Below are 15,549 nucleotides of genomic sequence, written 5' to 3'. Positions count from 1 at the left end.
CCCACAATCTGAAAGACACGCTGGTTAGGTTAGGTGAAGTTCCCCTCTGTGTAACCGAAAAGGTGCCAGAATGTGGCGACGAGAGAATTTTCATAGTAACTTAACTGCAGTGTTAAAGTAAGCCTACTTGTGACTAATAAGGAAACTTTACCATCACAAGGGCAATATGTGGTGTTGCCAACGTTGGACTGGGGTAAGCATAGTAAGAAGCCTCACAACACCAGGTTAAAGTCCAACAGGTTTATTTGGCAGCGCAAGCCACTAGCTTTCAGAGTCTCAAGCTCCTTACTGTGCAAAAACAATAGACAATGAGATTTGCCTTCATCTCAGGAACAACATTTTAATGCATGAGATGAAAACCGAGGCTGCAGTGTTAATGTAAATCGACTTGTGGACACCAATAAATAAATTTAAACTTAAATGTATAAAAGGGTAATTAAAAAGCTCAGTGAAAGACAGTGGAGATCCAGCTCTGGATTGTCCATCCCCCTGTTTGACACTGAGACTGTTCATACAGTGACGGCTCCCCGCATGGTCTCACACTTCACCCTCCCAAATATTACTGTTTCCCTTCATTTCAATCCACAATTCACATCACATTTCCTGGTTATGATGATAAACAACAGATGGGTACTCAGATTGTCCTGAATTCCTCACTCCAGATTTTCGCTGGTCAGGGTATTCTGCTCAGTATCTCTCTTCAGATGTCCCCCTGTCAGGAGAGTCTCCCTAATATCTCTGTCTGATCATCAATCTTTATTAATTTAGCTCTTTAATGTTTCTTTTCACAGAGACTAGCTCACTGACTGTCATTATCACAGCACTGTCTGGGATGACAGACTTTCCTGAGGTTACTAAAGTTGCGATGGTCAATGGTGTTCAGGTTAATTATCATGACAGTAATATAAAAAGGAGCATTCCCAGGCTGCAGTTCATGGCTGATTCGTTCCGTATGGAATTCTGGGAATATCTCACAGATCTCGTGAACTTGTGTTCCGACAAAGCAATGGAGAATCTGAATACGATCCTGCAGAACACAAACCAGACATCCGGTAAGATCAGTGATGTCCAATCTCCCATTGACTGTCCTGTTTAATGTGTGTTAGACACTACAGACTGTGACCCTGGCGTGTACAGTGTGTGGAACCGCGAATCAGGGAGACACGGAGGGTGATTCTGTTCCTTCTCCCTATTCTAATTGAGATCTGTACGAAGTTGTGTTGACATTGATGAAGGTGGGGAGATGGGTTTATGAATGAAGAAGTTGCGAATGAGAATATGGTGAGAGGGTTGAGGTGATTCAGGGAAGGGCAGCTTGCTGTCTTCTTGCTGTGTCTCAATGTATATTGATATATATGGGGCTGAGATTGGCCTTCTCCACTATTTCATAATGGACAATGTGAATCCAGGACTCAGTGTGAAAGGACAATGTAAGAACTCTCTCCCTGAGATAAGGGAGTGGAGATTGTCAAGGACAGAGACAGTCACGCATGCTTGGAGAATATATGGAGAATAATCCACAAATATTAACACTAGTGAGTGTGTGTGTGTGTGTGTGTGTGTGTGTGTGTGTGTGTGTGTGTGTGTGTGTGTGTGTGTGTGTGTGTGTGTGTGTGTGTGTGGAGAAGAGGTTTTCATGTTCCTGCTCACACAATGAATGATCAACCAGTTGTATTGACACACTAACTCAGAGGGTCAAAATGTGATTATGTTGGCACAGTCAAGAGGGGGTCAGTTTATGATGCCCTGATTTCCCCAATCTCTACCTGTCCAGAAAGGTGTTTTTTATATTCTGATTTCCCCCGTTATAAATGGTGGTACATTTCCCTTAATTTGGAAACACTCCTATCCTCTATCAATGAATTGATGAAAAGATGAAAATAAAAGGATTGGTTTATTTTCACACACACGGGTACGGGTTTTACACAGGAACAGAGTCCAGAATCAGTCGACAACTGGATTGTTCCTATCAGGAAGAGGCTGCCAGATTGTTGAATGTTTTGTCTTTTGGAGTGAGACTTCCACAAGGGGTGAAGGCACCTAGAATGAGTTAGTTTGGAGGCATGAGTTCTGAAGTTCCAACGGTGATAGGTTTGATGAGCGCCTGAGGGCTCTCTGCTACCACTGGGTTGAGGGTAAACAGCACAGGCTGTTGTTTGGAGTTGTGTTCACATTGGAATTTAAACAGGAACTTTCCGGGGAGCTGTTTCAACAGACAACATCAGAGTGCAGGGGTAATGTGATATAACTCGTTGATGTTGGATGCAGGCAGCAGATTCCCAGAGCTGGAATCTAGAGGTCTAATTGGAGTTGGGAAACCTTTTGTTTTGGAGATGCTGGTGTTAGTTTGACTTAACTGCCACTCTCTTTGCCAGAACTGTGATGTTAGAACAGTTTATGCTTTGTCCATTAGCATAATGGGTGATCAGGGTGAAGAGACTTACTTATGTACAGCTTTTATACATATATAAGAGCAAAAGAGTGGCCAGGGAGAGGGTTGGCCTACTCAAAGACAAGGGAGGGAATCTATGCATGGAGCCAGAGGAAATAGACAAGATATTAAATGAGTATTTTGCATCAGTATTCACCAAAGAGAGGGACTTGTGGATGATGAGTCTGGGAAAGGATGTGTAGATAGTTTGAGTCATGTTGAGATCAAAAAGGAGGAGGTATTGGGGTTCTTGTGAAACATTAAGGTAGACATGTTCCCAGGGCCTGATGGGATATACCCCAGGATACTGAGAGAGGCAAGGGGGGAAATTGCTGGGGCCTTGAGAGAAATCTTTGTATCCTCACTGGCTACAGGGGAGGTCCCAGAGGATTGGAGAAGAGCCAATGTTGTTCCTTTGTTTAAGAAGGGGAGCAAGAATAATCCAGGTAATTACAGGCCGGTGAGCCTTACATCAGTGGGAGGGAAATTATTGGAGAGGATTCTTCAAAACAGGATTTATTCCCAGCAGGAAATAAGTGGAAGTATTAGAGAGAGGCAACATGATTTTGTGAAGGGGAAGTTGCGGCTCACGAACTTGGTCAAGTTTTTCGAGGAAATGACGAAGATGATTGATGAGGGTAGGGCAATGGATGTTGTATACATGGACTTCAGTAAGACCTTTGACAAGTTCATTCATGGCAGACTGGTGCAAAAGGTGAAGTCGTATGGGATCAGAGGTGAGTTGGCAAGTTGGATACAAAACTGACTCGGTCAAAGAAGTCATGATGTGGGTATGCCGGCGTTGGACTGGCGTAAACACAGTAAAAAGTCTGACAACACCAGGTTTTAGTCTAACCTATTTATTTGATAATATACTCACAAGCTTTCGAGGGGACAGCCTCTTTGTCAGGTGAATGGAGAGTTCTGGCCTCAGACAGAGCATATAAAGCACAGACAGTTTAGAGATTACTGATTAAAATGCGAATCCTTACACCTAACCTGCTGTTCAAGTCCTGAAGTGGCTGACAATGTGAGTGGTAGGAGCACTGATCACAGTTTAAAGAGATGTGTATTGTCTCCAGACAGTACAGTAAGTGAGGTTTTGCAAACCCAGGCAAGTCACGGGGGTTACAGATAGTGCGACATGAACCCAAGATCCCTGTTGAGACCGTCCGCATGTGTGCGGAACTTGGCTATCAGTCTCTGTTCAGCGACTCTGCGCTGTCGTGTGTCGTGAAGGCCGCCTTGGAGAATGCTTACCCGAAGGTCAGAGGCTGAATGCCTCTGGTGAACAATCACTGAAACAACTATATGATGATATCAACAAATTCCACCCCACCATCAGACTCACCATGGACTATTCCCCAGAATCAGTTGCATTCTTGGACACATGCATCTCCATTAAGGACGGTCACCTCAGCACCTCACCGTACCGCAAGCCCACAGACAATCTCACAATGCTCCACTTCTCCAGTTTCCACCCTAAACATGTTAAAGAAGCCATTCCCTATGGACAAGCCCTCCGTATACACAGGATTTGCTCAGATGAGGAGGATCGTGACAGACACCTCCAGACCCTGAAAGATGCCCTCGTAAGAACAGGATATGGTGCTCGACTCATAGATCGGCAGTTCCGATGCGCCACAGCGAAAAACCGCACCGATCTCCTCAGAAGGCAAACACAGGACACAGCGGACAGAGTACCCTTCGTCGTCCAGTACTTCCCCGGAGCGGAGAAGCTACGACATCTTCTCCGGAGTCTTCAACATATCATTGATGAAGACGAACATCTCGCCAGGGCCATCCCCACACCCCCACTTCTTGCTTTCAGACAACCACACAACCTCAAACAGACCATTGTTCGCAGCAAACTACCCAGCCTTCAGGAGAACAGTGACCACAATACCACACAACCCTGTCACAGCAACCTCTGCAAGACATGCCGGATCATCGACATGGATACCATCATCACACGTGAGAATACCATCCACCAGGTACATGGTAAATACTCTTGCAACTCGGCCAACATTGTCTACCTGATACGTTGCAAGAAAGGATGTCCCGAAGCATGGTACATTGGGGAGACCATGCAGACGCTACGACAACGGATGAATGAACATCGCTCGACAGTCACCAGGCAAGACTGTTCCCTTCCTGTTGGCGAACACTTCAGTGGTCACGGGCATTCAGCCTCTGACCTTCGGGTAAGCATTCTCCAAGGCGGCCTTCACGACACACGACAGCGCAGAGTCGCTGAACAGAGACTGATAGCCAAGTTCCGCACACATGAGGACGGTCTCAACAGGGATCTTGGGTTCATGTCGCACTACCTGTAACCCCCGTGACTTGCCTGGGTTTGCAAAACCTCACTTACTGTACTGTCTGGAGACAATACACATCTCTTTAAACTGTGATCAGTGCTCCTACCACTCACATTGTCAGCCACTTCAGGACTTGAACAGCAGGTTAGGTGTAAGGATTCGCATTTTAATCAGTAATCTCTAAACTGTCTGTGCTTTATATGCTCTGTCTGAGGCCAGAACTCTCCATTCACCTGACGAAGAGGCTGTCCCCTCGAAAGCTTGTGAGTATATTATCAAATAAATAGGTTGGACTAAAACCTGGTGTTGTCAGACTTTTTACTCGGTCAAAGAAGACAGGGTAGCAATAGAAGGGTGCATTTCTGAATGGAGGGCTGTGACAAGTGGCATTCCTCACAGGTTAGTGCTGGGACCTTTGCTGTTTGTAATATTTATAAATGGTTTGGAGGAAAATGTAACTGGCTGGATTAGTAAGTTTGCGGATGACACAAGGGTTGGTGGATTTGCGGATAGCGATGAGGACACAACAAGATATAAATCGGTTGGAAGCTTGGGCGGAGAGATGGCAAATGGAGTTTAAACCAGACAAATGTGAGGGATGCATTTTGGAAGGTCCAATATAGATAGGAAATATACATTAAATGGCAGAACCCATAGGAGCATTGATAGGCAAAGGGATCTGGGTGTACAGGTACACAGGTCACTGAAAGTGCCAGTGCAGGTGGATAAGGTAGTCAAGAAGGCATATGGCATGCTTACCTTCACCGGCCAGGGCATTGAGTTTGAAAATTGGCAAGTCATGTTGCAGCTTTATAGAACATTAGTTAGGCCGCATTTGGAATCTCGTGTTCAGCTCTGATTGCCACACTACCAGAAGGATTTGGAGGCTTTGGAGAGGATACAGAAAATATTTACCAGGATGTTGCCTGGTACGGAGAAACTTGGTTTGTTCTCATTGGAACGATGGAGGTCGAGGGGAGACCTGATAGAAGTCTACAAGATTATGGGAGGCATGGACAGAATAGATAGTTAGAAGCTTTTCCCCAAGGTGGAAGAGTCAATTACTAGGGAACACAGGTTTGAGGTGCAAGGGGCAAGGTTTAAAGGAGATGTACGAGACAGATCTTTTACACAGAGCATGGTGGGTGCCTGGAACATGTTGCCAGGAGAGGTAGTGGAAGCAGATACAGTAGTGACTTTTAAGGGACATCTTAACAAATACATGAATAGGAATAGAGGGATATGGTCCACGGGAGAGTAGGGGGTTTTAGTTTAGTCGGGCAGCATGGTCGGTGCAGGCTTGGAGGGCCGAAGGGTCTGTTCCTGTGCTGTAATTTTCTTTGTTCTTTGTACACTGGGTATCTGTGAGAGTGAGAGAGACAGTGTGAAAGAGAGAGAACAACTGAGAGAGAGTGAGACTGTGTGAGAAAGGGACAGAGTAAGAGTGTGTGTGTATAGGAGAGGAAAAATGTGTGTTTGTGTGAGGGAGAGGAACAGAGTGAGTGAGTTTGTGTGTGTGTGTATGTGAGAGAGAGAGAGAGGAAGCGTTGTATGTGTGTGTTGTGTGTGTGTGTGGTTTTGTATGTGTGTTGTGTGTGTATGTGTCCCAGTCTCAGGATTCGCAGTCACCCTGATCACAACACATCAACATCTACTCTCAAATACTGCCACAAAGAAGACAGAAATCAGAAATAACAATAAAAGTGGAGAAAATGCTGGAAACACTCACCTGATCAGCAGCATCAGTGCAGAGATGAAACAGAGTTCATTTTGGAACTGATGGACCTGAATCTAAACCCTGTTTCTCTCTCTCCACAGATGCTGCCTGACCTGCTGAGTTTCTCTGGCATTTCCTAGTTTTATTTCAGATTGCCAGCATCAGCAGGATTTTGATTTTGTGTCACAGAAAGTTAGTTTGCAGACACAGCAGACTATTGGGATAGCAAATATCATTCTGGTCTTCACTGCAAAAGAATGACAAGAATATATTAAACTTTTATAGGGATTTGGTAAGACCACACCTGGAGTACCCTGTAAAGTTTAGGTCTCTACGGGCCAGATTTTACCAGTTGGAGGCTAAGGGCTGGATCCGGATGTAAAACGGATCTCAGGCCGGAATTCTCGTTCCAGCGCGCCCATATGCTTTTTGCCGTCTCCGGTCCGGTCTGCGCTGTGGGCGGGGCTTAGTGCTGCCAGAACGATCGGGGCTCTGAACTGAGCATGCTCAGTTCGCAAAAAACTAAAAAACGCCTGGGCGTGAAAGACAAAACCAGAGAGAGCCGGGGTGGGGGAGGGGGGAGGAGGAGGCGCGATTGGACCCCCCCCCCCTCCCCCCCGGGAGGCAGGCCCCTCTGCCCCTGGCAGGCGTCTCCTGATCAGACCACCGTCGGGAGACAGCACCCTCCACCCCGATCAGACCCCCCCGCCACCCCACCCCCCCATGATGGACCCCCACCCTGGGAGGCAGGCTCCTCTGGCAGAGCAAACCCCCCAACCTATTGCTGCGCTCCCTCCACCATCCTTCTGACCTGCACTCGTTGATGTGGAGATGCCGGCGTTGGACTGGGGTGAACACAGTAAGAGGTCTCACAACACGAGGTTAAAATCCTGTTGTGAGACTTACTGCACTTGTTGGACAGCCTGCAGCACCTTCCTGGCCTTCTGCTGGAGGAGGGGGTGGGCTGAGGTGGACCTCTGGTTGGGGAGAAGGTGGTGGAGATTATCCCAAGTCCATCCTCCCCCCATCCTCCATCACACGGGGTGAGGGGGGGTGGGGTGAGCAGGGGCAGGGGAGGGGGGTGCTGCCTCGCAGGGAGATGTGCTCTGCCAAGGGGGGCCTCCCTCCCAGGGGGAGTCCGATTGCGGGGGGGGGGGGGGGTCTGCCCGAGTGTGGTCTGCCTCCCCAGGCGTTCGGATCGCGGTGGGGTGGGTCTGCCGGGGTGGTTAGCGAGGGGGTCTGCGAAGGGTCTTCAAGGAGGGTGGGCTTCGGAAATTCCCCTACGGAATACGAATCCGCTTCGGATTTTTATTCTGCAGGTTGATAACAGCACAGATCCAGAACGGATCGGAAGACGGTAAAGTGGGATTTAGCGGTAGAGTTGGGCGCGCGGTTCATTAGGTAGATTTAAATGCATCTAATGCATTTAAGTCATCGAACCACCCGATTGGGGCGTGGACCAGAGCCGCGCCCAAATCGGGTGTCGGTAAAAGTGTGATCTGCTCAGTTTCAGGTGCAGATCGTGTTACAGGCCGGAATCTCGAATTTACCGCGATCTCGTGCCCGAAAACAGACACAAATTTTTGGTAAAATCAGGCCCTATATCTCAGAAAAGGTGAACTTAAATTGGAGGCAGTACAATAAAGATTGGTTCTATGATTAAAAATGTTGTCCTACAATGAGATGCTGAATAAACTGGGTCTGTACAGATGCTGTCAGACCTGCTGAGATACTCCAGAATTTTCTGTTTTGGGTCTGTACTCTCTGGAGTGTGGAAGAGTGAGAGATTGAAACATTCTGAAGGGACAAGGTAAACATTGAAATGTTCTTTACACTGTCTGGACAATCTAGCTCACAGAAGCTCAGGGGTAAAAGAATCGAGAACAAGAGGGCACATATTTGAAATGATTTGCAAAAGAAACACGGTGATATGAAAAAAATCTTTTTCACAGAGTGAGTGTTTGGGGTGTGAAATATACTGCCTGAAAGCGTGTTGGAGGCAAGTCCAATTGGGGCATTTAAGAGGGCATTCAGAAACAATGTGCAGGGGTAGGGGGAAAAGGTAGGGGACTGGCACAATATGATGCTCGTTTGGAGAGCCAGTGATACACAATGGGCCAAATGGCCTCCTCCTGCACTGAAACAATTAGAGTCATAGAGTCACAGAGGTTTACAGCATGGAAACAGGCCCTTCAGCCCAACTTGTCCATGCTGCCCTTTTTTCTAAAACCCCTAAGCTAATCCCAATTACCCGTATTTGGCCCATCTCCCTCTATACCTATCGTACCCATGTAACTATCTAAATGCTTTTCAAAAGATAAAATTGTAGCCGCCTCTACTACTACCTCTGGCAGCTTTTTCCAGATACTCACCACCCTCTGTGTGAAAAATTGCCCCTCTGTACACTTTTGTATCTCTCCCCTCTCACCTTAAACCTATGCCCTCTAGTTTTAGACTCCCCTACCTTTGGGAAAAGATATTGACTATCTATCTGTGTCCCTCATTATTTTATAGACCTCTATAAGGTCACCCCTCAGCCTCCTCCGCTCCAGAGAAAAAAGTCGCAGTCTATTCAGCCTCTCCTTATAACTCAATCCATCAAGTCCCGGTAGCATCCTAGTAAATGTATTCTGCACTCTTTCTAGTTTAATAATATCCTTTCTATAACAGGGTGACCAGAGTTGCACACAGTATTCCAAGTGTGCAATGTCTTGTAAGATGTCCCAATTCCTGTATTCAATGTTCTGACTGATGAAACCAAACATGCCAAGTGCCTTCTTCACCACTCTGTCCACCTGTGATTCCACTTTCAAGGAGCTATGAACATGTACCCCTAGATCTCTTTGTTCTGTAACTCTCCCCAGTGCCCTACCATTAACTGAGTAAGTCCTGCCCTGGATCAATCTACTAAAGTGCATCACCTCACATTTGTTTAAATTAAACTTATCTGCCATTCGTCAGCCCTCTGGCCCAATTAATCAAGATCCCATTGCAATTGGAGATAACTTTCTTCACTGTCCACGATGCCACCAATTGGGATCATGGAGGAGGGAGGAAGGCCAACGACCAGGGCTGGCCATCGGGGTGGGTGTGGGGTCAGCGTGCTGGAGGTGGGGGGTAGTGGGGCTGCCATAAATGGGGGGGATGTTGGCACTGCGGAGTGTGGGGTTGTTGGCACTGTGGGGAGGGGGTAATTGTCAAGAGCGTGTGGGATCAGGGGGTTACTGGAGATCAGGGTGGGCTGGAAGGGCTGTGGGTGGGTTTGGGGATGGTGCGCGAATGTTCGGGGGACCAGCGATTGGGCCGTGGGGAGGTGGAGGGCCGGCGTTGCGGGGATTGCAGATCTGGCCAGCGATGGAGCCGGCCAGCAATTGGGAGGCCGACAGACAGGGGCTACAGAGCATGCACCAATCTGACTGATTGGCACATGTGCAGTGGCCCATTCAGCACTTTGCTGTCAGTCTCTCCAGCTGGAATAGGCCCCACCTACAGCTTTTCAGTGTGAACCATGCTACTGCTCTCTGCAATGTACAGATTGTGGGAGATTCATTTTGAAACTCCCACTGTAAAAACAAACGTGATTTACTCCAGGTTTCAAACAAATTCGACAGTTGAATTTTTTGGGGAGAATCCCGGCCACTCAGTTTCCTATCCATTCGGCAAGTTTGTTTACGTTCTGATGCTGCTTATTTTATTCCAGGAATGTCAGTTTTGCTGACAATTCTATCACAAAATCATTTCTCCACTTTATTGATTAACAAAGCAATATTTCCAATCCTCCAGTTCACTGAATATTGATCATCATTTGCTCTCTGTCAGGAATCCATATTTTCCAATGGATAACGTTTGTCGAGGTCACTGAAGACGGCTCCATTAAGAGATCGATGCGGTTTGGATTTGATGGAAAGGACTATATTAGTTTAGAGCCAGACAGAATGAGATGGGTTGCAACCAATCACTTCGCAGTGAAGACTAAAGAGAAATGGGATTCAGATCAATCCTGGAACAAGTTTTGGAAATGGAGTTTGGAAGTAGAATCAGTCCAGAATTTAAGAAGATATTACCAGGCTGGAAAGGAATATTTTGGACGGAAAGGTATTGATTTCAGTTTTGAGCCCATGTTCTGATCTAACTTCACTGATCTATCAAACCGTTCTTCCATTCCATTCAGTGTGGGTTTATTGTTTGTGTTTTCACCCTTTCCCATTACAGTTCAGCCTGAAGTCTTCATCTCCAGAAGTGAGCCTAATAGTCAGTACAAGCCCCTCACTCTCTCCTGCCTGGTTACTGGCTTTTATCCTGTAGACATCGAGGTGAACTGGCTAAGGAATGGAGAGGTAATGTCTGAGACACTATCCTCGGGGATTCGACCGAACCACGATGGGACCCATCAGATCCAGAAAGAGATTGAAATAAATGCTGGGGATGAGGATCAATACTCCTGTCAAATTGAACACAGCAGCCTGGCAGAGCCCAAGCTCCATCAGTGGGGTAAGGAACTATCAAACTGTTCTGTGGTTACTGTGCTGTGTGTATGTGCATGTGAAATTTAGCAACAGCAGTCAGCGATTCAGCCCCTTGATTGTGTTCCACCATTCATTCACATCCTGACTGGTTGATCCCTCTGCTCCATTTCCCCACTATTGCTCCATATCTCTCACTGCTCTGGCCCAATAAAAATCTCACTATTTCAATCTGGAAAATATTAGTTGTCCCCCAGCACATTCGGCGTTTTGGTGGAGAGAGTTCCAGATTTCCTGTCCTTTTTGTGAGGCATTTCTTCCTGATTTCTCTCCTAAATGTCCTCGGTCTAATTTGAAAATGATGCTGTCTTGTCCCAGATTCCACCACCAGAGAAAATACTTTCTTTGTATCGACCCTATCGGCTTGCTGTATCATTTTAAACATCTGGATCAGATCATCCTTCACCCAGTTAAACCCAGGGAAATACACGTCAGCTTTATATAACCTGTGCTCATAACTGAACCCTCTGAGCTGTATGATCATTCTGCCGAATCCAAACTCTGATCTAAGTCATTAATATGAATGGTGAAAAGATGAGGCCCAGTACAGATCCCTGGGGGATACAACTGATCACATCCTGCCAATGGGAATATATTCCCATTCTCCCCATTCCCTCTCTCCTCTCTCCCAACCAATTTTCACCCTGTGTCAAAGATTCCCTTCAATTCCAAACACTCTGATTATTGTCAAGAATCTCTTGTGTGGAACTTTATCAATGACCTTCTGGAAGTCCATCCAGAGCAGGTCCGTAGACACTCCCTTATCCACCATGGGGCCAAAGCTTCAACCAATCCCATTTGGACTGGGGCGACTTCAGTTCAAATTGTCCCCAGTGAACACAGAACTGGGAATGGATCCAGGAACAGAGACAATCCTCATATTGTTCAAATGTGTTTCAGAAATCCCGGGAACCGGGGGGGGACAGTCCCATCTTGGAATAATAATTGGAGCAGTGATCCCAGCACTGGCTGTTATATTCGGAATAATCATCTGGAAAAGACAGTGGAGAGGTAAGAATCAGAGAGAAGGAAATGTAGAACTGTAAGTTTTACTGTAAACTCCTCTAGTCGCCACACTCTGGCACCTGTTTGGGTACACTTAGGGAGAATTTAGCATGGCCAATGCACCAAAACCTTTTGGACTATGGGAGGAAACCAGAGCACCCAGAGGAAACCCACACAGACATGGGGAGAAAGTGCAGACTCAACACAGACCGTGACCCAAGCCAGGAATCAAAGCTGGGTCCCTGGTACAGTGAGGCAGCAGTGCTTACCATTGTGTTACTGTGCCACCCAGAGGGGACAGAGTGAGTGCGGGGAATCTCCAGTACTGGGAGTACAGGACACTGTGTTAAATGAACTGATTTAATTCCCACACACAGATACACACGTATAAACACATCTTGTTCCCTGTCTGATCTTCCTTTGTGTGATCAGCCCAGACCAGGTGTAATATTGATCATTAAAGCCACCGCACACACTCACATCCTCACCTACTGAATATGGATGGAATGGAAGAGATCTACAGGATCTCCATAAAGTGTAAGGATGGAGGGGAGTGTGAGAATGAGTATTTCTCACACAATCTCCATTCCCTCACACTTGTTGTGTTCTCACTCTCTGAGAATGGATTATTCCCATTCTAACTGATATTTATTTTACTTCTGCAGATTCACCAAGTGGGACGTACACAACAGCTCCCAGTAAGTGACTGAGGGACAGATCATTAAGAATATGAAAGAAGAGATCGAAAGTTATAGAATTATATTCTCCTGGAACAGCTCAGGGTTACCACAGGGGAACCCTTGACCCTCCACTTCCTCACCCTCCACTCCCCAACTGTTCGCTCCCTCACCCTCCACTCCCTCACCCTCCACTCCCTCACCCTCCACTCCCTCACCCTCCACTCCCTCACCCTCCACTCCCTCACCCTCCACTCCCTCACCCTCCACTCCCTCACCCTCCACTCCCTCACCCTCCACTCCCTCACCCTCCACTCCCTCACCCTCCACTCCCTCACCCTCCACTCCCTCACCCTCCACTCCCTCACCCTCCACTCCCTCACCCTCCACTCCCTCACCCTCCACTCCCTCACCCTCCACTCCCTCACCCTCCACTCCCTCACCCTCCACTCCCTCACCCTCCACTCCCTCACCCTCCACTCCCTCATGCTCCACTCCCTCATTCTCCACTCCATCATGCTCCATTTCCTCACATTCCACTCTCTCATGCTGGACTCCCTCATGCTCCACTCCCTCATGCTCCACTCCCTCACCCTCCATACTCACAGCCAGTCCCTTTGTGCTCATTGATAATGTGTGTGGTTGTTGGGCGTGGTAACTAAAGGGTTAATGTGGGACTGAGTACTGTACCACCCACACAGTGGTGTAAATGGAAACATGAGCCAGAGCAAGGGCCAGTCTGGAGATGGACAGGGAGCTCTCCATACCTACACTGTCTACTAGAACTAGAGATATGGTCTACACCATTAATACACACTTACTGTGAACTGATACAAAACTCTGAACATGAATTGATGATGTTCAGAACAGGATCCTGCACTGCAGCAGTGAAAGGATTCTACAATGTGTGACCCTGTTTAGTTCAGGATGGGAGCTAATTCAATCCTGGGTCCAATGAGATAGAAAAAATCTCACATTCTGCATTTTTATATTTTATTCCATTTCTCACATTCTGTTCTAATTTTCTCAGCTTTTGATCTCCCTGTTCCAGAACATCCCTGATTCAGTAAGTGACATTTTAATTTATCTCCCATTGACATCACTCCATCCTGACCCTGTCTCACCCTCCCAGACACTGTTAAAACCTGTCAGACTAATTTCACTCCCTCCTGACCCTGTCTCACCCTCCCAGACACTGTTAAAACCTGTCAGACTAATTTCACTCCCTCCTGACCCTGTCTCATCCTCCCAGACACTGTTAAAACCTGTCAGACTAATTTCACTCCCTCCTGACCCTGTCTCACTCTCCCAGACACTGTTAAAACCTGTCAGACTAATTTCACTCCCTCCTGACCCTGTCTCACTCTCCCAGACACTGTTAAAACCTGTCAGATTAATTTCACTCCCTCCTGACCCTGTCTCACCCTCCCAGACACTGTTAAAACCTGTCAGATTAATTTCACTCCCTCCTGACCCTGTCTCACTCTCCCAGACACTGTTAAAACCTGTCAGACTAATTTCACTCCCTCCTGACCCTGAGCTGATTGTCTTGTTTCTGTCCATTCCTTACCTTGTGGGTTTACTGGGCTCCAGTAAAGGACATTCCCAGAGCCACATTGATGAATAACTGGATTGGTTTGTTCTAGTGTGAACGTGGACATCATTGTCCATCCTTCCATATCACAACAGGCACACGCAATGACACATCACTGTTTACACTCAGCTCTTTGACTGGGATCTATTTTTCCTGGGAATGTTTTTCCACAGATTGAACAGTGGATCCCCGATCCACCAGGTTGGGATCTGATTCTTGAAGTGAGACTCTCTTGAGTAGCATTTCCATCCAGTATCAGCAATGTGACGCCTCTCACAGTCGACAAGATCTTCAGGGATGATTTTCCCACGAACTCTCTTATCTTCAACAACTTGTTTGGTCGAGTGATTAACTGAACTCAGTAAATGTAGTGAGGAAACTCAGAGAGCAACATTTTATATTGATTGAAACTGTCTTATTTTGCACTTTATGTAATGTTATATTTCACCTGTTTTATATGTTCATAAATATTAGAGTTAAAATATATTTATGTAGGAAAGTCTTATTTTATATTATCAATGTTTCACTGTGATGCTGATCACTGTAGATTGTAATCAATAAATAATGGTCAGTGTTTGCCTTGTCTGAATTCTTCTTCACTGATTTCACAGGAAAGGTTTAATTCATTCACTCAGCAGCTTGTGATGATTAGAATGGACAGTTGGTGATGTTCAATCCAATGTGAACTGGCTGAGTTCAGACCAAATGTCAGCATCATTCACTGTCTTCCATCAGCATTGATTGACTTGTTAACAGAAAAGAAGATGTCAGTGCGAGAGACAGAGGAGAGGAAGCCGTGTTCTACATAAGAACATAAACATAAGAACATAAGAAATAGGAGCAGGAGTAGGCCATCTAGTCCTTCAAGCCTGCCCCGCCATTCAATAAGATCATGGCTGATCTGAAGTGGATCAGTTCCACTTTCCCGCTTTCTCCCCATAACCCTTAATTCCCTTGTCTGCCAAAAACCTATCTACCCGTGTCTTAAATATATTTAGCAAGGCAGCCTCCACCACTTCAACAGGCAGAGAATTCCAGAGATTCACCACCATTTGAGTGAAGAAGTTCTTCCTCAACTCCGATCTAAACTGCACCCCCCTTATCTTGAGGCTGTACATAGAACATAGAACACTACAGCGCAGAACAGGCCCTTCGGCCCACGATGTTGCGCCGACCAGTTAAAAAACAATGACCCTCTAACCTAAACCAATCCCTTTTCGTCCATAAACCTATCCACGGATCTCTTAAATGCCCCCAAACTAGGCGCATTTACAACTGCAG

At 46.6% G+C, this 15,549-nt stretch overlaps 1 protein-coding gene across 2 annotated transcripts in view; it reads left to right on the top strand.

Annotated features, from left to right (window-relative positions):
* LOC145348098 (class I histocompatibility antigen, F10 alpha chain-like) overlaps positions 1 to 14,775 on the top strand; it is a 15,521-nt gene extending 746 nt beyond the window's left edge. Inside the window, exons 2-8 of one of the 2 annotated variants that reach the window (XM_080196242.1) lie at positions 792 to 1,052; positions 10,289 to 10,564; positions 10,682 to 10,960; positions 11,893 to 12,003; positions 12,663 to 12,695; positions 13,705 to 13,740; positions 14,442 to 14,775. In XM_080196242.1, the coding sequence (XP_080052368.1) occupies positions 792 to 1,052; positions 10,289 to 10,564; positions 10,682 to 10,960; positions 11,893 to 12,003; positions 12,663 to 12,695; positions 13,705 to 13,736 (992 nt within the window). In that variant the 3' untranslated portion in view covers positions 13,737 to 13,740; positions 14,442 to 14,775. Of the gene's footprint in view, positions 1 to 791; positions 1,053 to 10,288; positions 10,565 to 10,681; positions 10,961 to 11,892; positions 12,004 to 12,662; positions 12,696 to 13,704 lie in introns of both variants that reach the window. The other variant, XM_080196241.1, reaches the window with a different exon arrangement.
* The last annotated feature ends 774 nt before the right edge of the window (positions 14,776 to 15,549 follow it).

This window comes from Carcharhinus amblyrhynchos, chromosome 9 (genome assembly GCF_965287045.1).
Source record: "Carcharhinus amblyrhynchos chromosome 9, sCarAmb.v2.hapA, whole genome shotgun sequence".
NCBI lineage: Eukaryota > Metazoa > Chordata > Chondrichthyes > Carcharhiniformes > Carcharhinidae > Carcharhinus > Carcharhinus amblyrhynchos.
The sequence above is the reverse complement of the archived record's forward strand: the minus strand, read 5'-3'. Positions and strand labels throughout refer to the sequence as shown.